General features: G+C 33.0%; 1 protein-coding gene across 1 annotated transcript in view; it reads left to right on the top strand.

Annotated features, from left to right (window-relative positions):
- Positions 1-23,476, top strand: part of METTL14 (methyltransferase 14, N6-adenosine-methyltransferase non-catalytic subunit) — a 35,782-nt gene that overhangs the window by 2,422 nt on the left and 9,884 nt on the right. The window contains exons 2-10 of the mRNA XM_077142445.1: positions 2,721-2,809; positions 3,456-3,543; positions 4,614-4,694; positions 5,077-5,164; positions 8,028-8,118; positions 9,450-9,591; positions 13,623-13,715; positions 15,971-16,087; positions 17,380-17,590. Of these exons, the coding sequence (XP_076998560.1) occupies positions 2,721-2,809; positions 3,456-3,543; positions 4,614-4,694; positions 5,077-5,164; positions 8,028-8,118; positions 9,450-9,591; positions 13,623-13,715; positions 15,971-16,087; positions 17,380-17,590 (1,000 nt within the window). The remainder of the gene's footprint in view (positions 1-2,720; positions 2,810-3,455; positions 3,544-4,613; positions 4,695-5,076; positions 5,165-8,027; positions 8,119-9,449; positions 9,592-13,622; positions 13,716-15,970; positions 16,088-17,379; positions 17,591-23,476) is intronic.

Raw genomic sequence — 23,476 nt, 5'->3', positions numbered from 1 at the left:
CTCCTGTCTGGCAGGCGAGCAATGTACCACTGAATCATCCATGCATCCTTTGTACTTTTTAAACAAGGCTTTGTCCTCCTTCCTTTCTGAATTCCATCTCTCCTGCATGGCCCAGCTAAAGTCTGAACTTCATGACAAAACCTTTCCTGACCCCTGGCTTAGACTCTTCATTCTTTGAGCTTTCATTACACTTATTGTCCAGCCCACTATTATATATTGTTTGTTTTAGCTATCATATAGAATATAAACAGTTTGAGTACAAAGTCTTTGCATTTAACTTCCATCAGGTTAAATTTTCCCTACCTCAGCATTGTTTCTGGCACAAAGTAACCTTTTTAAGAAACATAAATGGTTAATGAAATAATCAGAATAGAGCACAACTCATGTACAGTTTCCTTGATTTGCTTTTTTTTAACTTTTTTTATTGTATAGTAAAACATATACAAGGTGAAGAAATAAAAAAAGCAATAGTTTTCAAAGCACTCTTCAAAAAGTGGTTACAGGATAGATCCAAGAGTTTGTCATAGGCTACTATATGATTCTCTCATATTTTTCCTTCTAGCTATTCAAGAATATAGGAGGCTAGCGCGCTTAAATACTTTATCATCACAATCAACTTTTTTTCCTTTTTTTTTTTGATGAACAATAACATATATATATACAAAAAAGCTATACATTTCAAAGCACAGTGCCGCAATTAGTTGTAGAACATGTTTCAGAATTTAACATGGGTTGCAATTTCAGAGTTTTAGGTTTTTACTTCTAGCTGCATCTAAAATACTGAAGACTGAAAGATATCAATTTAATAATTAAGCATTCGTATTCATTTGTTAAGTCCTATCTTCATGTATAATTCAACCATTACCCTTGATCTTCCCATTCCTCTCTTTGGGGTTGTTTGGGCTATGGCAATTCTAAATTTTTGATGTTGGAAGGGTCTGTCACTAATATGGGGTAGGAAGATGGAACTATCTGATGTTTTGGAGAGGCTGGGCTAGATTTCAGGACTTATATGGACCAGGGACCCATCTGGAGGTTGTAGGTTTCTGGACAGTTAATTTAGTGCCTGGAACCCTTGTGGAATCTTATATATTACCTTGGTTTGCTTTTGTCTACTATATGAAAACATTGGAGGTAGTAAGTAGGCTTGGTCTGTGATAATGGCAATCGATGTTACCACCAGCAGTTTACACTAGTTTTTTATTATTTAACTCATATCCTCAAACTTGGTCCTGAAAGTAGCTTTCAAAAAAATTCATATATGCCTTCAAAAGATACCAAAATTGTCATAATTATTTAGATATATATTTGGTGGTAATATAATGGAAAATCTTTTACTGACTTGTTCCAGTCAGTCCAAAAAAGAAAAATTGCCACATGAGAAGACAATTACAATTTTGTAATTTTGATTTAAAATATTTCTCCTATGATACAGTGAATCCCAGCTTAAGATTCATTCCACACATATTTATTGAGTATCTCCCTATGAGTCAGGCATTGTACTAGCGACTGAGCATGTTGAGGTTAAGGCAGACAGGGTTCTTCTCCCTAAGTGAGTTTCATTCAGTGGGAGAAAAGTTAACAAAAGTAAACTGATAAAATAATTATGCAAGTGAGATAATAGAAAGTTAAGATGGACTGTGAAATACAGGAAGAAAGTAGAGAATAAAATCATAGACAGTATAAGTGCTATGAAGTGATTAAGGAATAAGGAGGTCAAAGGGAGGATGATGCAAGAGGACATCTCTCTATTCTGTATACAGTGTTCTTGGAAGAATGTTTTAGGAAACAACTTGTACTCGTCTGAGACATGAAAAGAGAGTTGTGAGTCATGGGAAGAAGCTTAAAAAACATCCCAAACACATCTAGGAAATAGATGTGTCGTCTCGTGACTAAAGGGAATCAGAATCAGAAGGTTTATGGAGTTGAAATTTTAGGGATAGTTAATAAATTGGAAGAGATTTTACCTTTTGAGAAAGCCGAGGAAAGTGATTTGAAGTAGTAGATTAAAAGGACAATGGGTAAAATGCTTACGATCAAGACTGGTGACTTGTTGCTCTTTTTTTTTTTAGTATGTCTTCTCCCTGTTCCTTAGCTAAAAGGACTGTTTAATGCAGATTTTCTCATTCCTTCATGTGCTTAAAAATATTAGATGTTTTCTCATGGCCTATAAATTCCATTATACAACTCTTGGTCAGGCTTTTAAAGCTTTACATGAACTGATACTACTTTATTTAGCCAGCCCAATCTCAACCAGTAATTTGTTTACATGTATTATATTTTGCAAAATTCCCATAACTGCTGATTTTTTTTTAAAGTATTTGCATTACCATTTCTAACATATTAGAAATATTTAGTATTGTGCCTATAATAAAGACCTGGCTTCAATAAAACGGAATGGCTTTTTATCAGAACATAAATAAATAAGGTACTGTTAGTGTGCTGATTCATGCTTATTTTAAAAGTAGGAAACTGGCTTAGGTGGAGTGTCTTAATTTCAGTTGTAGAGGAAAGCATTTTATGCTTTACCAGCTGTCTAAACTAACATGATTTTGTTCCAGGGTATTTCCAGTTTGTCTTGCAAGCTAATTGATCCATTTATTTGCTTTGGCAGTTATGAATACTTATTTTAATGCTTGTTTTGTTAAATGTTACTGCAAGTGCCTGGAAAGGCTGTACTCTGCATTTTGATAAGATTTTTGGTTCTTGCCTTTTCTCAGCTGGGAGCTGAAAGTGCAGACAGCATTGGTGCTGTGTTAAATAGCAAAGATGAGCAGAGAGAAATTGCTGAAACAAGAGAAACTTGCAGGTCAGTTGAGTAATTTTTTTTAGTGATATTTTAATATTGCGAAACATTCATTATTTTAATAAGCGAATAACCCTAATGTAAAGTATTTTGTTATGCAAAGCATCAAAATAAAGATTTTGGAAACATTGGTTTTATTTTTAATTCATGAATAATGAAAGATTTAATTTTTAGATGTAGTAAGTTCCCATTTGTAAAGTAGTTAGGAAATGAATGGTTGACTGAGCTTATGTACTATTAATAAACAATTTTTATAGAAGAAATATTTTTTCCCTAAAAGTAGTATTCATTTGATGGCTCAGAAAGCACTTTAGGATTTTGTAGTATTGAAGATATTTTGAACACCAGTTCACTCGAGAGAGATTACTTATTATACAAAGTTCTTTTACAGTACATCTCTTATAACAGCTGATTTTGTCATTTGTTCATAAAAATAAATTATAGAATTGTCAGACAGGTTTTATTACTTTTGGGGTGATTTATAAACTGGATAAAAGGAGACTCTTTAATCAAGAAAAAAATTGCCTTCTGTTTTTATAACCTGTTACTTAATAATATTTGTATTAATAGATGATGTATTAACATTAATAGATGTTTTGTATAAAATGTATTATATTTGCATGTGATAACTTTAGTCTTATATTTTCAGGGCTTCCTATGATACCTCTGCTCCAAGTGCAAAACGTAAGTATCTGGATGAAGGAGAGACAGATGAAGACAAATTAGAAGAATATAAGGCAAGTAGTGAATGGGATAATTTTAAGGCTGAGAAAAAAATAAATCTTTACAATAATAGATTCTTATTCAAGAAAATGAATTTGAGGGAAAGCTGAATTTTAGAATGTGCCAATAATTATACTGGCATATGTATTATCAGTGAAACCTTCATATCAGTTTCCTTAAGTCATGAGCTGTGTGGATTGAATTAGGTTATGTGTGTAAAGTACTTAACACAATGCCTGGTAATTACGAGGCAATCATATTCTTAAAGAAGAGTGGGAAAGTAAGTGTATCAGAACCTTTGGGTGATTGGGTCAGATATTGAGAGGCTGCAACACTGTGTTTTTGAGTTGTGTTATTCCTTGTTAAGTATATAGGATGGTACAACTAAAATATTTTGAGAACTCTTGAGCTAGAAAGCAATGTAGAGCCATTTCTGAAGGAGGCTGAAGAAAAACCAACTTCTAAACTTAGTAATTGCATACTGAAATATTTAGCTGAAAAGCAGATATTATGGAGTAAAGACCATTTTTCAAGTTAATTGTTATACAGCGATATTTAATAGAGGAAGGAATACATAGTGTCAGTATTTCTCTAGGAATCAGTGTTATGATTATATAATCTCATGAGTATTGTCTTGTATGTTTTGCATTTTAATACATGCTAATATGTAATATATGTGTTTATATTAGGTCATACAGTATGAAATTGACAGTATTCTAATACTTTTTACCTTTAACAACAGTTTCTTAAGGTTCAACCTAATAGAAATAAAATTATCTCTTTGATAGTCATATTTTTTAGGATTAGAGCTAAGTATTAGTATTTGTAGTATATATGAGATAAATCTAGACAATTTTAATAAGACAGTAGTTTTGGATGATTAGTATTGAAGATTTATACTTTATTTTATTATAAAAATAATCAGCTAGTTAGATCTAATGGTGAAAAGCATAGACTTCAAAGATAATTTGAAATATTTATTATATCTTAAGGAAATAAAATACTGATGTTGAGTCTTAATCAATATGTCATAATTAGAGAACTAGTTGCTATATATAAAAAGTCTTGATCGTCCTTTTTAAAGGATGAGCTGGAAGTACAACAGGAAGAAGAGAATTTGCCATATGAAGAAGAGATTTACAAAGATTCTAGTACTTTTCTTAAGGTAAATAATTTTCAAATCTTATGTCTCTTCATATTTAAGCTCTATGCCTTTAAAAAGTATTTTAAATATCTGTTTGTTTTTAAGATTTTCTAAGATTATTGAGGAATTATTATGAAATAGAGATCATTTAAGATTACAGATGAAATATTCTTCTGATATTTGGCTATTTGGTATGAGGTAATAGTGTATTGATATCTGTAGCTACTGAAGAGTAAGACTGTCACTTTAGCTATGGTATTTTGAAATAGTACTAACCTTCTAATCTACCTGTGTATCTGTCTACTTATATTTTGTATAGCCTTGTAATAAAAAAACAAAATACAGAGGTAGTGTGTATACCATCAGAGTATGTATTATTAATTTAATTTTAACTTTTCTTTAGGGGACACAGAGCTTAAATCCCCATAATGATTATTGCCAACATTTTGTAGACACTGGACATAGACCTCAGAATTTCATCAGGGATGTAGGTATGTCAGACTTGTTGGGGATATGCTATAGCTAACTCTGATTACATGCATGTAATTATTCCATTTGGGGACCATCTCTGCAAAATTATTTTTCCCAGCTTGGTTTCCCCCTTTCTGTTTTTAGTACTTCTAGTACATTTGCCACCAAGCAGTAATACCCTTTCTTTCCTTCTTTCTCTCTTCTTTCTTCCCAGTTCATTTTGAGACTGTCCCTTCATTTTTTTTAACAGCTTTATTGAGATATAATTTATATCCTGTAGAGTGTACCCATTTACCTGTGTTTTTAAAAATATATTCACAGTGTTGTGCAACCATCATCACAATGTAATTTTTGAACATTTCATCTTTCCTAAAGAAACCTTGTACAAATTAGCAGTCAGTTCCTGTTTCCTCCCCTCATCTCCACCCTCCTCGCCCTGCTCTTATCTACTTTTCTGTCTTTATAAATCTGCTATTCTGGGCATTTCATGTAAATGGAATCATATAATATATGGTGTTTCATGCTGGCATCTTTTACATAACAGTGTTTTCAAGGGTCATCTAAGCTGTAGCATGTATCAGCACTTCACTTATTTTTATCGCTACATAATGGTCTGTCGTACGGTATACCACATTTTGTTTCCACATTCATCTGTTGGTGGACATTTAGGTTGTTTCCAGTTTTGGGCTATTAGGAACAGGACTGTTATAAGCATTTTTATGTACACGTTTTTCTGTGAAGGAATGTTTCCGTTTCTCTTGGGTGTATATGTAAGAGTAGAATTGCTGGGTCATAAGGTAATTCTGTTTTAACCCTTTGAGGAAATGTCTGACGGTTTTTTCCAAGAGACTGTATCATTGTTCATTCCTGCCAACAGTATATGAAGGTTCCAGTTTCTTCACATCCTTGCCACATTTTTTTTGTCTTTCTTTTTGATTATAGCCATCCTAGTTGTTATGAAATAGTACCCCATTGTGAGTTTTGATTTGCATTTTCCTAGCAACTAATTATATGGAGAAGCTTTTTCACATCTTTATTTATATATCTGTGGAGAAATATCCAAACCCTTTGAGTATTATTAACTGTATTAAAAGAGTATTAAATTATTAGTCTTTTTATTGTTGAATTATGAGACTTCTTTATTCTGGGTACAAGCCTCTTACCAGAAATATGATTTGCAAATATTTTCGCCCATTCAATAGGTTGTCTTTCCATTTTCTTGATGGTATTGCTTGGAGAATGAAAGTTTTAATTTCAGCATAATCCAGTTTATCTGTTTTTTTCTTTTGTCATTTGTTAGCAGTGTTACACTTGAAGTAGAAACTAATTTTTTAGAAACTAACTTTTAATGTTTTCAGAGCAAAATTTAGATGTAGTATTGTTCTAGTTTGCTAGCTGCTGGAATGCAATATACCAGAAACAGAATGGCTGTTAAAAAGGGGAATTTAATGAGTTGCTAGTTTACAGTTCTAAGGTCGAGAAAATGTCCCAATTAAAGCAAGTCTAAAGAAATGTCCAATCTAAAGCATCCATTCAGGGAAAACTACCTTGGTTGAAGAAGGTCGATGAAGTTCAGGGTTTCTCTCTCAAGTGAGAAGGCACATGGCGAACACAGTCAGGCCTTCTCTGTCGCCTGGAAGGGCACATGGCAAACACGGCGTCATCTGCTAGCTTTCTCTTCTGGCCTCCGGTTTCGTGAAGCTCCCAGAGAGGTGTTTTCCTTCTTCATCTCCAAGGGTTGCTGGCTGGTGGACTGTGCTTCATGGTGCTGCAGCATTCTCTGCTCTCCCTGAATCTCTCATTCTCCAAAACGTTTCGTCTTTTGTAGGACTCCAATAAACCAATCAAGACCCACCCAGAAGGGTGGAGACATGTCGTCACCTAATCCAGTTTAACAACCATTCTTGACTAAATCACATCATCCAGGGAGATGATCTGATTATAGTTTCAAACATACAGTACTGAATAAGGATTATTCTACCTTTATGAAATGGGACTTTGATTAAAACATGGCTTTTCTAGTGGGCATACATCCTTTTAAACCAGCACAAGTATGTAGATGTATGATAAATTGTATAACCAGACTTTGATTTAAATCTTTCTGCTCTTAAGGCAAAGAAAACGTACTTAGAAAACTATTGTAAGAAAAAAATTGTACCTTCTATTTTGTAGTTGATTGAGAGCTGACCCTACTGTGATTAAACCTGACTATAATAAAATCTTGAAATTTGTTGTATTTTAAATTTAATATAAAATCCTGATTGAGGAGGCTTTAGAAAATCTTTCACTTATGCTCTTTGATATTAAAGTCCTTAATATATTTACATTTAGTTTTTAAATTAGGAAATTTGCTTGATTTAAATTGTTATGGATATGCTTCCTGTGGGGTTAAGAATAAAAACAAATAAACAGTGTAAGGAATTGTTTGCTGTTCATGGTCCCAGTCCTCCCTCCCTAAAATCTCTTCTGGGGTTCAGAGAGCCAAAATACAATGATGAGTCTCTCTGTTTTTAAATAGCCTTTTATTTAAAGATTTGTGGACTTTTTTCAAGATCTAGGCCTGGAAATATATTGAAGGTTTAGTTTATGATAATATGGAGAAGGAATTAAAGGGCATATTGACTTAATGTTGGGCTTGAGAAATCTGGGTTTTTACCTGCATGGAGGGTTATTGTCATTAGATTTAAAATATGTTTCTAAAATAAAAAAAAATACTATATTGGAATGAACAGTTTTAAAAAAGAAGCGATATTAAAACGGTGTGCATTGTTTTGTTCTGTTTTGTTTTCTTGAGAGGGCTAACAACCTTTGAATTCAGTAATGCTAGCTTCAGTTATATTGAAAAATATTGAAATTTAAAATTTACTCTTTTTTCCCCCTTAGGTTTAGCTGACAGATTTGAAGAATACCCTAAACTGAGGGAGCTCATCAGACTTAAGGATGAGTTAATAGCCAAGTCTAACACCCCTCCTATGTAAGTGTTGTTATTCATTTATTTTTTTTGTTGCCAATTCAGGTTAATGTATCAATTGTTTATCCATAACTTTTCTTTAAAAAAAACTTTAACAGTAAAGGTTAACATTAACATGCTCTTATTTCATCTTAATAGTCAAATATATTAGTTTGAAACTCCTGAATACACTCAGGAGTTTGAAACTGAATACTCTCATTTAATTTTTTTTCCAGCTTTCTAGGTAGTTTGCCTAATGTGGTTTTTCTTCTTAAAACAGTTATTTATATTTGTTTGTATTCTTGATAACTTGCTAAAATTGTCGTCATATAAATTTTTCTTCTCGCAAAGTCATTTGTTTATTGTAGACAATGTAGATGAAGAAAATAAAAATTAATTGTATCTCAGCATCTAGGAATAGCTGTTCTTAACAGTTTGGAATAATAATCTATTTTTACCTTTGGTAAATGGAGTAATTTTTCCTTCAAAAATGAGTATGAGGTTTTTGAAATTAGAGAATCTTTTCTATACTTAGCTTACTTTGAATGTTTTATACAAATAACAGTCTGATAAAAACGTATCTTGTTAGTTATTAGAAGAACCACAAACCAGGTCTATGTGGGAAAAAATTTGAGGAGACTCTAATATTCTTTGTATTTTAAAATGTTTTTACATTTAAAGTATTGTAGATTTAAAATACTTTCATACGATTGTAAAAATAGCTTTTCAGTAGATTAGTGGTAATTTAACCCGAGAGGACTGTTAAATATAAGCAGTTTTACTTACAAACAAACTCTTAAAAGAAAATCACCCTCAAATCTAGGAACATTTTGAGAGGGAGGATTTTAAAACTTACAGAGAAAATAGTTTTTCTAATGGAAGTAAACAGTTGGAAAAAACTTAAATAATATTTATTAGAAAATTCTGATATAATGGAAAGGTATTCAGAGACTTCTGAACATCTGAGCATGGATTTTCAGTGTAAAAATGAGAAGTGTATATTTGTAAGTACATGGGGAATATGTAGTTCTATCTATGCCCTAGAGAAGAACATTGGTAGATGGTTTACTGTCTTTTCTTTAGTCGTGAAAGGCACAACTTCATTAAAAGGCATTTTAGTAATTAGCTCATGAGTATTTTGTAAATAGTGTTTAGTTTTGTTTTTTTTTGCGTGGGCAGGCACGGGGAATCGAACCTGGGTCTCCAGCATGGCAGGTGAGAATTCTGCCGCTGAGCCACCGTTTCCTGCCGTTTTATGTATTTATTCATTTATTTTGTGCTTAGCAATATTTAAGAAATTTCTTTGATTACCATCTGTAAGGTAGTTCTCATTTGTTATACTTTAAATCAAATAGGTACTTACAAGCAGATATAGAAGCTTTTGACATCAGAGAGTTAACACCCAAATTTGATGTGATTCTTCTGGAACCCCCTTTAGAAGAGTATTATCGAGAGACGGGCATCACTGCTAACGAAAAATGCTGGACTTGGGATGATGTACGATAAAGTCTTCTCTATTCTAATGAGTTATTTATTTTAAAAATAATTATGTGTTTATTTGATCAGAAAGTGAGATTATAAATATCCCCATTTTGTAGGGACAATAAATATAATTTTATATTATGTATTGTGGTGGAAAGTCCAAGTAAAGAAAATGTCTAATATGGTCTTACACTGATTCTCCTTTTTTAGGCAAAAGTTGACAGGTAGTAAGTAGACTATCGAAGACTCAACCTCAGACTTAGAGCCCTTGAATTTGTAGCTAGAAAAGTGTAAAAATAGAGTGATAACTCATGTTGCATTTGGTTAATTTTTGTAAGCATCAGAGCATAAGATATGAAAAAAACATTATCCCTAGTCTTTAAGGAGCTTATAATGTAAGTGGATTAAAAGGATGTATAAACATATGATTTCAGTATAATGTAATTGATGTGAAGAAGTTTTATTTTTTCAAATAAAACTAAGCAAATTGATTAACTTCAGTTAGTTGCTATGGTATATGTTTTTATTGATCAGTTACAAAAATGACAAAAACAAAAAACAGAGTACACCCACTCTGTACTGCGCATTGTGCTAGGTACCAGAGATTGAAAGATGACTAGGACTTAATACTTGCCTTTAAGGAGCACACGGTTTAATGGGATGAACATTGACCTAACAGATAATTATGCTATAATTTTGTTAGTGTTTGATAATGGAGGAATGCATAAGGTACTGTGAGAACAAATGACAAAGGCTAGGAAGGTAGGACACAGTATAGACGTGACCCATGACCAAAATAAATAGTTGGAATTGGTAAGGTGAAGAAAAGTGTGGGAAAGGGATTCCAAGCAAAAGGAGTAGCACGGGTAGAAGGGTGAAAGCAGAAGACAATCTCTGATTTACTGTGAGGGAGGTCTCCTTGTCATTTGGGGTTCTTTTAGCACAGATTGGAACTATCTTGTCATGGTATCTTTTTAGGTGCATGAACCGCTATCTGGAACCCCTTAAGGAGCCTTTGAAGGGCTTTAAAGAGTTTAATAAAAGTAAACTATTTAGTGAAAGTAGACAGACAGCTGCAGAGAGGTCGAATTTGAGGGAGAGAAGCCTGGAGATGGAAGAGCAGTTAGAAGACTATTGCAGGAACCTAGTTATAAGATAAAGAACCGTGAATTAGAGCGGTGTCAGTAGGAATAGAGAGAAGGCAATAAATTCAAGAATGTTTAGGAGATACATCGGTAAGATTGAGCGACTGGGGTGAGGGGAGAAGGCAAGGATAACTTAGAGGTTTCTATGTGGGATAAGTGGATAGAGTTATCGCCAACAGAGAGAGCGAATATAAGAATATTTGTAGGAGCAGCTAGAGGGAAAAATCTGAGTTGATGGTATCTGGAATCTGTCCTGTAGGTACTTGGTGAAGAGTGCTTTGAAAACTACCATTTTTTCTTTCTTTGCTTTGTATATATGTTAAATCATACAATAAGAAAAAGCTTTAAAAAAAAAAAGAATAGTTGTATGATTAGAGGGATTAGATAATGTTGGACAAGTTGATTTTGAGGTGTGTGTGAGACACTCAAGTCGGGGAGGTAATAGAATATGAAGCTCAAAGGCCAGAAAGATCTGGTCTTAAAATAGAGGTTTTGGAGTGATAAGCACATGAAACCCATGAGAACAGATGAGTTCGTCCTGGGGTAGTGTCTCAGTTGAGGTAAAATGTGGACTGAAATAAAGCCTCAGGAAACATTACAAGTATAAAGAGATTAAAAAAAAATAGATCAAAGAGGTAGGAGAATCAGCAGGTATGAATGTTGTGAAAACCAAGGGAATAGGGAATTGCAGGGAGAGAGTAATCAGCAATGTCATGGGCAGAAGAGAGGTAGAGAAAAGAAAGGACCGAAACTATCTTATAGGACTAGTGCTTTGTAGGAAACTGCATTGATCTTTGCATGTTCTTTCTGAGTTAATGATACTTAGTATTGTTAATAATAATAATAATATTTATTTTTTCAAGATTTGCCTCGAATTCTTCCTCCCTCATGGAGCTTTTCTTACTGGCTTCAATACCCCTGGCATTTTTCTTTATTACATTTGACACTTTTCCCTCCTTCCTTGTTTATAAATATAATCTATCCTTATTGTTGAAACTTCTGAGAAGTATACAAATATGTTATTTCTAAAACCTAAAGTTAGAGACTTAAGGCTCTTGATATTTATTACTGAGAAGCTTTCCAGAGAGGTTGTGCAAATTTACATCTTCCAGTAGTGTTTAATAATGTCTTCCTAACCAAAAGTTCTGTAACCCCCAAATAGACTGTAATTAATAGCTTTGAAATATGTATTTGAATGTGGTTAAAAGAGGAAATTTTAGGTTGTGTATATGTTACTAGAATGAAAATTGAAGACAAAAACATTGGTCCATACAACACAATGAACCCTAAAGTAAACCATGGACTACAGTTAGTATATATATATATGTATATATATATATACTAACTGTATATTTTATAATATAAAATATTTTATAAAATAAGATAATTTAATATACATATTAAAGTGACTAAGTCAAATAAAAAATACATATAACCTATAATTTTGTTTGGTTTATATATATATTGAGTGTGCTACATTAAAAAAATTCTTAATAATTAAATTTCAAAATTTTGGAAATGCCACAGTCTCATAAATGACATTTATATATGACATTTTTCTTTTTTTTTTTTTTCCCCACAGCTCCTTAAGCATCAAGAAATTCCAGAAGCCATGGTTCAGCAGAGCTTGGGTCTACAGGACCAGCTAAACTTTTCCAATACAGCAGCTGGAGCTGAAGTTCAGTGAAATTAAGCTGAAATCAAGGATCTGCTTAGTAGTGTAATTATAACAGTATCCTTCCATAAGTTGTAACATGTACACCACACTCATACAAGGTGGTGATGATGGGGCGTAGTTGGGAACTCTATTTTCTGTATGATTTTTCTGTGAACCTACAACTTTTCTAATTAAAAAATAAAAGTCATCTTTGCCAGGCTATACTCAGATTTGAATCTTAATATTAAAAACATGTTTGTCAGTTTGACCCAAAGGAAGGAAAATTTTAAAAAATGAATTGCATATCTTTAATTAGTACTTTAATCTCTTGGTGAAATTTGGTCACCAAAAGCTTCAATTATATATAGCAAACTAAAAGAGTTTTTGAAATGAAGAAGTTCCATTTTATAGGCAGATCCTTGATTTTAGCTTAATTTCACTGAACTTCAGCTCTAGCTGCTGTATTGGAAAAGTTTAGCTGGTCCTATAGACCCAAGCTCTGCTGAACCATGGTTTCTGGAATTTCTTGATGCTTAAGAAGCTGTGGGGGAAAAAAAAAAAAAAGAAGAATGTCATATAAACTGGTTGCTTTCACAGTCATTTATGACACTATGGTGTTTCCAAAATTTTGAAATTTAATTATTAAGAACTTTTTAAATGTAACACACACAATATATATAAACCAAACAAAATTATAGGTTATATGTATTTTTTATTTGACTTAAAGTAGTCACTTTAATATGTATATTAAATTATTTTATTTTATATTATTTTATCTAGAGCTGTTCTATAGACATTTGAAGCCAGACTCCTCTCAAATGCTGTTACAGTTCATTTTAATTTTGCTCCTAAATTTGGGGTCATTCAAGCTCTTTTCAGACCAGGTTCTCTTTTCTGTAAATGGTAAAGACTTGCTCTAGAATATCTCTCAAGCTACATCTAGTAAAATTCCCTAATTCTATAAATATGTTTTCCTGTAAGCTCTCCCCATATTAGAGCAAACACCATATACGTGTGTGGTATGCATGCAGGTGTGTGTGTAATTTGTGTACAGAATAAGAAAAGAGCATTAGGATAAAATATTTTAAGGATAAATTTGTTTTCTGTTATATGTCTAAATTAAAATTAGAACATTTAAAGAACAAATCTAATGAGGGTACTGAAAAATCAGAATGAATATTCTTTTGCATTAGGATAAATGGGAAACAAAATACTTTATGCAATATTGTTTTGGTTTCTTATAGATTATGAAGTTAGAAATTGATGAGATTGCAGCACCTCGATCATTTATTTTTCTCTGGTGTGGTTCCGGGGAGGGATTGGACCTTGGAAGAGTGGTAAGATGGTGGCTTTTGAAATTGGATTTTTAAATTCATAAGAAAAAAATATAACATGATGCATAAAAGTTTGGAGATTAATATTATTTTGTCCTTTGTTTCTTTAGTAGTCCTGAAATACTCAGAAGGAAAAAATATTGAGAAAAGAATGTACCTGGCATACTCTGTAATCCCCAAATAAAGTCTGATACTCTTATGCCAGTTAATTCACACTAGGGATGAAGGTAGCTCTTTCAAAATACAGTTTACTATAACTTCAGGAAAAGAACAGTTTGGAGATTTGAAACTCCAAATTGCACATCAAAATGAGCTGCTTACATGTCATTTACTATATAGGTAACTGAAAGGTTCTCTTTTGAATAGCACTGACTCCTCAATTCCAATTGGAAGCCAAATCAGATTGGAAAAGTAACATAGCATCTGGAAGACGTAGTTTGAATGAATGAATGGCAGAAAAAAAGAATTATAATATGTCAGTTTATTTTAAGTATCTTATAATTAATTTATTTCACAGCTTTTCTTTTAATTGGAGCATTTAGATTTCTAAATGAAAACATTATATGCTATTTTATTTGAGAATAATGGGAATGTTATGGCTGGTTGTTAGGAGTCTTCAGTTTTGGTTTAAATTCTTCTGCTGATAGTGAGACTTTGGGCAGGAAGGTGCTTCATCTTGAGGTTCTTAGTTTCCTCCCCTGTTATTGGATAGTACTTTCCATTTTTAGAACACATTACCTGTTGTATAATAAATTATCTCATTTAATATGCAATTTGGGAAAGAGTCTATTTAATAGGTAAAGAATTTAAGTAGGATTATTTGAGATAAAAAAAGTAGGATTATATTGAAATAAATTTATGCTCAAGTTCTGAAATTCTGCAGTCACTATTTTATATATAAATCACAAGTTTGAGACTGTTGGATAATATCATTGCTTCTGTCATTTGTTAATCCAAGGTGAGATTATAGCTGTACTCCAATGAGGTATCCCCATTCTTTTAATGACAGCTTCCAGCATGTTACAGAAGAGCTCAGAAAGAGAAACATAAATGCTGTATATTTTTTACAGGCATATTGATATTTACCTTTTTTTTTTTGCTCTAGTGTCTGGCTTTGGTATTTTCTTGCACCCCCAAATTAAGTTGAAAATGATTAGGAGGTTTTACTTTATTTGTTGCCACAGTTTAGCATACTGGTGAAAGCAAATTTTGGCCATAATGATTAGGAAAATAATTCAGCCTGAGGAATATTAATGAACTTTTAGTGAATTAGTGGATTAGAGCATGTAGGATTTAGGTCCTTGTGACATATAATGAATACCCATCGTGAAAGAAATTTTGGTGACAAGAACAGATACTGCTTTTGGTCTTTGAGATTTTAAAGTATAAATGTAAGATGTATCTTACCTTACACAGGTAGAGCATTCCTGAAAAGGGCGTATATCTTGTGCTCCACTGTATTTTTGTATATACTCAATCATAGCACCAACAAGAAGAGTACTTATTTACTTATTTCCCCCACTTACTCTTAAATTGACTAAGAAAATAAGTACTACAGTTTATTCATGTCTTTATTCTCAGCAGCTGGCCAGTACGTGGATATAATAGGCCATCAAAATGCCACTTTGAGGAAAGTAATGTGTTACGATGTGTTTTATGTTCATCTATAATAGATTTGACAACACTAAGATTCAAATCTCATTATTTTTAGATTATGTATAATGATGAAAGTAAAGTTTTACTCAGTAAAGAGATATACATAACAATTTTAGTAGTCTGAAATTTCTGTATCAAATATAAAAAAAGTTTATAGCATGCTCACATTGAAAAAGAAGTTATCAATTAGAAATTTTTCAGCTGAGGATGGAAAATTGAGGTGACAGAAATCAAATTATCTTTTAGATTATTTTGTGATTACAGAAAGGCTGAGTATTTCTTTATGATTAAAACACAACTTCTGCTGGCAAGAGAAGAAAGTATTAAAGAACTAAGGTATTATATAATCCTTTCTATGTCTTGATATTTAATAGTATATTGTTTCACATCATATAATATTCAAAAAGTATATATGTATTCTGTATAATGGCTGTATATTTAAATATGGCATTTCTTTTCTTCTATTTGTGTAGTAAAACAAAATTGCCGTGCCCCCTCGGAATTTAATGTCTCAAATCTTTAGAAAGTGTTAAAATGCTAGTTGCTTATTTTAAGATTTGTTTAAGTTAAGCATTTAAAAAAATTTTGGTTTTCATCTCTAGTGTTTGCGCAAGTGGGGCTACAGAAGATGTGAAGATATTTGTTGGATTAAAACCAATAAAAACAATCCTGGGAAGACTAAGACTTTAGATCCAAAGGCTGTCTTCCAGAGAACAAAGGTATTGCCTTTACTGCTTTTTATAAATATTTTTTTATTTTAATTATTTTCTCTCAGGCTTTTCCAAATCATCATATACTCTTTAATTGATTTGGGTGGAAAAGTCCTTTTCTTAGACCTGTTAAAATGGCTTTGACTATTACAAGAATACATCTGAATTAATTTTTAAGTGTTGTATTCACTGTTAGATTAGCCTCCACTGTGCTAGAGAGGGGACAATATATACCTGCATGTCCTAAATTGCTGGAATTCTAAGTCATGTAGGAACTTTTGGTATACCTGATTCCCAGAATTTTTCCCTTTCTCTAGGCTCAGAAAAAAGAGACTGATAGTTGGCCAGCTAAGAGGCATATTTCCCTCCTCTTCTCTTTTCTTTTTTCCCACATAAGAACCCTGAGAAGCTACCTAATAGTCCTGGAGAACTTCTGCTTCATACGATTCAGTCTGGGATTAACACTTTATTTCCTTTGGTCTCTCACACATTAGGGAACCACTGGTGGAAGGATCTTTCTTAAGTGTTTCTAGGACTAGAAAATTCTTTTGAAGGGACCCTAAGCCACTCATTCCACTATTGGTTCATGTAGTTGAGTGGACAATTAAACTTATTTAAAACTTCCTCCTCTCCTCCCCAAATCCAGATTTAATAGGGAAGGTCAAAAAAAAGAAGTTTGATTTTAACATTTACTTGTGCTGAATATTTGTAAGTCTGTATCTATGTTTAAAGTGCCCTGTCTTATAGAAAGACTTACACCTTCTGTAGAGTTTTATCTTGGGTCATCCAAGGCTCAGTATAGCATCATTTGAAGATTCAAGGTCAAGAGCCATGTTTCTAGAACTGGTGAAAACAAATTGTTAACAAATATGCAGAGGAAAAGACTCCCTGGTCTTGACTCATTTCTAAAATCTGATAGCCCCCAATTTTTTCTTTCTTTTTTTTTTTTTAAGTTGTGCGCTTTCATGCAATACTTTATTTTTTATTTAAAATATTTCATATTTTTTTATTTAAAAAAACAAACAATATGCTTAGAACCACCAACAATGGATATCTTAGTTAGCTTTACCATAGGTGTATTTAAATAAAATGATAGCTCCAACTCGCATTTCTAGGTTCCTTGGCAGTCTTCCCATATCCAGAGATCCAGGCTCTCTTATTTGTTGTTTGTCCAAAGAATGACATCCCAAACATTCAGAAATATGAGAATTATTTTGGAATTGGGAACATCAGAAAAAATAAAATGTTATGAAATATGACAATGAAAAGACATGAATTGATCTGCTTTTATTGTTATCTAGGAACACTGCCTTATGGGGATCAAAGGAACTGTTAAACGTAGCACAGACGGGGATTTCATTCATGCTAATGTTGACATTGACTTAATTATCACAGAAGAACCTGAAATTGGCAACATAGAAAAACCTGTAGAAATATTTCATATAATTGAACATTTTTGCCTTGGTAGAAGACGCCTTCATCTTTTTGGAAGAGACAGCACAATTCGACCAGGTAAGTCCTTAGTTTGGTTTTTAAATCTTTCTGGTTCCTTGGAATATATGTGTCAAGAAATAGGACACAGTGCTGTGTAAAATAAAATTGTGTTTAACTTGCTGTCTTGCTATACCTCAAATACATTTAGCTCATTCTTGCCTCAGGGTTCTTCACGATTCTCTCTTTTTATTCAAATGCCTACTTAACTTTAAGTCCTCAGACAAACCTTTTCTCACAACCCTATATGAGCTTGCCAGCTTCCCACTCCCTCCTCTCATCATACTCTTTCCCCTTTTTCTTTTCGTTTTTTTCATAGCACCACTATCCAGATTACTGATTCACGTGGGCACATGTTTGTCAGTTAGTGTAGCATTCAGTCTCATGGAAGGCAAAGACTGTCTTATCTATGTCTTAATTCCCATGTTTAGCTCACTCACTAAATATTGTTGAATGAAGGAAAGCATGAATGGATAATTGAACAATCCTGCAGAAAAGTCATACATTGTGAAATACAATTTGGTGTTTTAGTTTTATTAGAAACTAAAAGAACTTGGCTTATTCTCTTAAATATGTGTGGCATTGTCTTTACAAAATTTTAGCATGTTGCTAAATTGGTATAATGTCAGTTTCCGCTTTTGAAAACAACGGGTAAAAATAATTAGCATTTATAGAATAGGAATTTTATTTTAGGGGGTGCAGATTTTATTGCTAGAGTAGTGTTGAAGTAGCTGTACATTCTGTTTCTTTTATTACTTTTTCAGAAAATATTGAAGTATGTTAAAAATACATTGCATTTTGATTTAGTAACAATAAAAGAAAGAACAAAAATGGATGTTTTACCTTATTGTGTTAAGAAAGATGTTTGCTAACCCCTTTTTAACCAATTTAAAGATGGAAAAAGCCAGAATCTTATTGGATTTTTAAGCAGCTTACATTTTAGGAGAAGACAGGAAGAAAAGTTGAAGAAATTACAGAAGAATAATTGGCTTTAAAAGTATCTGAGATTTAGAATAAGTTCTGATGTTCATTCCAAAAAAATGATCCTTAAAATTGCCTTGATTTGTATAACGTAGTCCCCTCTATCCCCACAGCTATTTCTCTGAAGTCATGTTTGGTTTCAATAACTTGAAAATAAACAGCAGTAGACTCTAATGTTCTCTAATTTCATAAAGTTATGTAAAACTGTAAATTATGTAAAAATGTAAAACTGAAATCTCTTTACAAAGATTTTTTTTGAGTGAAATGTATACATTCCTGATATATTTAAATGTATGCTGGAGGTTTGGCTTTAGAGAAAATGTCCTCTATGTTTAAAAGCAAATTTTTTCACAGGGTAACTTGTTAAAACTCATGCTAAAAAAACTATATAAATCCTAGGTATACACCTCAATGAACTATCTCAAAGTGAACATACTTGTGTAACCACTATTCAGGTTAAGAAATAAATCATTCCCAGCATCCCCTTTGCCTTTGACTTATCACTGTTCCCTGCCCAAAGATAACCCTCTTTCTTGGCTTACAACACTATAGATTACTCTTGCATTTTTAGTTTTCCAATATTGATCTTTCTAAAATAATTTAATTTTAAAAAATTTTTTTTTTTAATTAAAGAAAAAAAAGAAATTAACACAACATTTAGAAATCATTCCATTCTACATATGCAATCAGTAATTCTTAACATCATCACATAGATGCATGATGATCATTTCTTAGTACATTTGCATCGATTTAGGAAAAGAACTAGCAAAACAACAGAAAAAGATATAGAATGTTAATATAGAGAAAAAAATAAAAATAATAATAATAAAAAAAAGACACAAACAAACAAAAACTATGCCTCAGATGCACCTTCATTCAGTGTTTTAACATAATTACATTACAATTAGGTATTATTGTGCTGTCCATTTTTGAGTTTTTTTATCTAGTCCTGTTGCACAGTCTGTATCCCTTCAGCTCCAATTACCCATTATCTTACCCTGTTTCTAACTCCTGCTGGTCTCTGTTACCAATGACATATTCCAAGTTTATTCTCGAATGTCGGTTCACATCAGTGGGACCATACAGTATTTGTCCTTTAGTTTTTGGCTAGTCTTACTCAGCGTAATGTTCTCTAGGTCCATCCATGTTATTACATGCTTCATAAGTTTATTCTGTTTTAAAGCTGCATAATATTCCATCATATGTATATACCACAGTTTGTTTAGCCACTTGTCTATTGATGGACATTTTGGCTGTTTCCATCTCTTTGCAATTGTAAATAATGCTGCTATAACTATAAAATAGTGCAAATGTCCGTTTGTGTCTTTGCCCTTAAGTCTTGTGAGTAGATACCTAGCAATGGTATTGCTGGGTCGTATGGCAATTCTATATTCAGTTTTTTGAGGAACCGCCAAACTGCCTTCCACAGTGGTTGCACCATTTGACATTCCCACCAACAGTGGATAAGTGTGCCTCTTTCTCCGCATCCTCTCCAGCACTTGTCATTTTCTGTTTTGTTGATAATGGCCATTCTGGTGGGTGTGAGATGATATCTCATTGTGGTTTTGATTTGCATTTCTCTAATGGCCAGGGACATTGAGCATCTCTTCATGTGCCTTTTGGCCATTTGTATTTCCTCTTCTGAGAGGTGTCTGTTCAAATCTTTTCCCCATTTTGTAATTGGGTTGGCTGTCTTTTTGTTGTTGAGTTGAACAATCTCTTTATAAATTCTGGATACTAGACCTTTATCTGATATGTCATTTCCAAATATTGTCTCCCATTGTGTAGGGTGTCTTTCTACTTTCTTGATGAAGTTCTTTGATGCACAAAAGTGTTTAATTTTGAGGAGCTCCCATTTCTTTCTTTCTTTCTTCAGTGCTCTTGCTTTAGGTTTAAGGTCCATAAAACCACCTCCAATTGTAGGTTTCATAAGATATCTCCCTACATTTTCCTCTAACTGTTTTATGGTCTTAGACCTAATGTTTAGATCTTTGATCCATTTTGAGTTAACTTTTGTATAGGGTGTGAGATACGGGTCTTCTTTCATTCTTTTGCATATGGATATCCAGTTCTCTAGGCACCATTTATTGAAGAGATTGTTCTGTCCCAGGTGAGTTGGCTTGACTGCCTTGTCAAAGATCAAATGTCCATAGATGAGAGGGTCTATATCTGAGCACTCTATTCGATTCCGTTGGTCGATATATCTATCTTTATACCAATACCATGCTGTTTTGACCACTGTGGCTTCATAATATGCCTTAAAGTCTGGCAGCGTGAGACCTCCAGCTTCGTTATTTTACTCAAGATGTTTTTAGCAATTCGGGGCAACCTGCCCTTCCAGATAAATTTGCTTATTGGTTTTTCTATTTCTGATAAATAAGTTGTTGGGATTTTGATTGGTATTGCATTGAATCTGTAAATCAATTTAGGTAGGATTGACATCTTAACTATATTTAGTCTTCCAATCCATGAACACGGTATGCCCTTCCATCTATTTAGGTCTTCTGTGATTTCCTTTAACAGTTTTTTGTAGTTTTCTTTGTATAGGTTTTTTGTCTCTTTAAATTTATTCCTAGGTATTTTATTCTTTTAGTTGCAATTGTAAATGGGATTTGTTTCTTGATTTCCGCCTCAGCTTGTTCATTGCTAGTGTATAGAAATGCTACAGATTTTTGAATGTTGATCTTGTAACCTGCTACTTTGCTGTACTCATTTATTAGCTCTAGTAGTTTTGTTGTAGATTTTTCCGGGTTCGACGTATAATATCATATCGTCTGCAAACAGGGATAGTTTTACTTCTTCCTTTCCAATTTTGATGCCTTGTATTTCTTTTTCTTGTCTAATTGCTCTGGCTAGAACCTGCAACACGATGTTGAATAACAGTGGTTATAATGGGCATCCTTGTCTTATTCCTGATCTTCGGGGAAAAGTTTTCAATTTTTCCCCATTGAGGATGATATTAGCTGTGGGTTTTTCATACATTGCCTCTATCATTTTAAGGACGTTCCCTTGTATTCCTATCTTTTGAAGTGTTTTCAACAGGAAAGGATGTTGAATTTTGTCAAATCCCTTCTCTGCATCAATTGAGATGATCATGTGATTTTTCTGCTTTGATTTGTTGATATGGTGTATTACATTAATTGATTTTCTTATGTTGAACCATCCTTGCATACCTGGGATGAATCCTACTTGGTCATGGTGTATAATTCTTTTAATGTATTGTTGGATTTGATTTGCTAGAATTTTGTTGAGGATTTTTGCATCTATATTCATTAGAGAGATTGGTCTGTAGTTTTCTTTTTTTTGTAATATCTTTGCCTGGTTTTGGTATGAGGGTGATGTTGGCTTCATAGAATGAATTAGGTAGCTTTCCCTCCACTTTGATGTTTTTGAAGAGTTTGAGGAGAGTTGGTACTAATTCTTTCTGGAATGTTTGGTAGAATTCACATGTGAAGCCATCTGGTCCTGGACTTTTCTTTTTAGGAAGCTTTTGAATGACTGATTCAATTTCTTTACTTGTGATTGGTTTGTTGAGGTCATCTATTTCTTCTTGAGTCAAAGTTGGTTGTTCATGCCTTTCTAGGAAGTTGTCCATTTCATCTACATTGTTGTATTTATTAGCGTAAAGTTGTTCATAGTATCCTGTTATTCCCTCCTTTATTTCTGTGAGGTCAGTGGTTATGTCTCCTCTTCCATTTCTGATCTTATTTATTTGCATCCTCTCTCTTCTTCCTTTTGTCAATTTGCTAAGGGCCCATCAATCTTATTGATTTTCTCATAGAACCAACTTCTGGTCTTATTGTTTTTCTCTATTGTTTTCATGTTTTCAATTTCATTTATTTCTGCTCTAATCTTTGTTATTTCTTTCCTTTTGCTTGCTTTGAGGTTAGTTTGCTGTTCTTTCTCCAGTTCTTCCAAGTGGACAGTTAATTCCTGAATTTTTGCCTTTTCTTCTTTTCTGATATAGGCATTTAGGGCAATAAATTTCCCTCTTAGCACTGCCTTTGCTGCGTCCCATAGGTTTTGATATGTTGTGTTTTCGTTTTCATTCGCCTCGAGATATTTACTAATTTCTCTTGCAATTTCTTCCTTGACCCACTCGTTGTTTAAGAGTGTGTTGTTGAGCCTCCACGTATTTGTGAATTTTCTGGCACTCCGCCTATTATTGATTTCCAACTTCATTCCTTTATGATCCGAAAAAGTGTTGTGTCTGATTTCAATCTTTTTAAATTTGTTGAGACTTGCTTTGTGACCCAGCATATGGTCTATCTTTGAGAATGATCCATGAGCACTTGAGAAAAAGGTGTATCCTGCTGTTGTGGGATGTAATGTCCTATAAATGTGTGTTAAGTCTAGCTCATTTACTGTAATGTTCAAATTCTATTTCTTTATTGATCCTCTGTCTAGATGTTCTGTCCATTGATGAGAGTGGGTAATTGAAGTCTCCAACTATTATGGTATATGTGTCTATTTCCCTTTTCAGTGTTTGCAGTGTATTCCTCACATATTTTGGGGCATTCCGGTTCGGTGCATAAATATTTATGATTGTTATGTCTTCTTGTTTAATTGTTCCTTTTATTAGTAGATAGTGTCCTTCTTTGTCTCTTTTAACTGTTTTACATTTGAAGTCTAATTTGTTGGATATTAGTATAGCTACTCCTGCTCTTTTCTGGTTGTTATTTGCATGAAATATCTTTTCCCAACCTTTCACTTTCAACCTATGTTTATCTTTGGGTCTAAGCTGTGTTTCCTGTAGACAGCATATAGAAGGATCCTGTTTTTTGATCCATTCTGCCAGTCTATGCCTTTTGATTGGGGAATTCAGTCCATTAACATTTAGTGTTATTACTGTTTGGATAATATTTTCCTCTACCATTTTACCTTTTATATTATATATATCATATCTGACTTTCCTTTTTTCTACAC

Source organism: Tamandua tetradactyla, chromosome 24 (genome assembly GCF_023851605.1).
Source record: "Tamandua tetradactyla isolate mTamTet1 chromosome 24, mTamTet1.pri, whole genome shotgun sequence".
Classification (NCBI taxonomy): Eukaryota; Metazoa; Chordata; class Mammalia; order Pilosa; family Myrmecophagidae; genus Tamandua; species Tamandua tetradactyla.
Note: the sequence above shows the minus strand (reverse complement) of the source record. Positions and strands in the feature narration are given on the sequence as shown.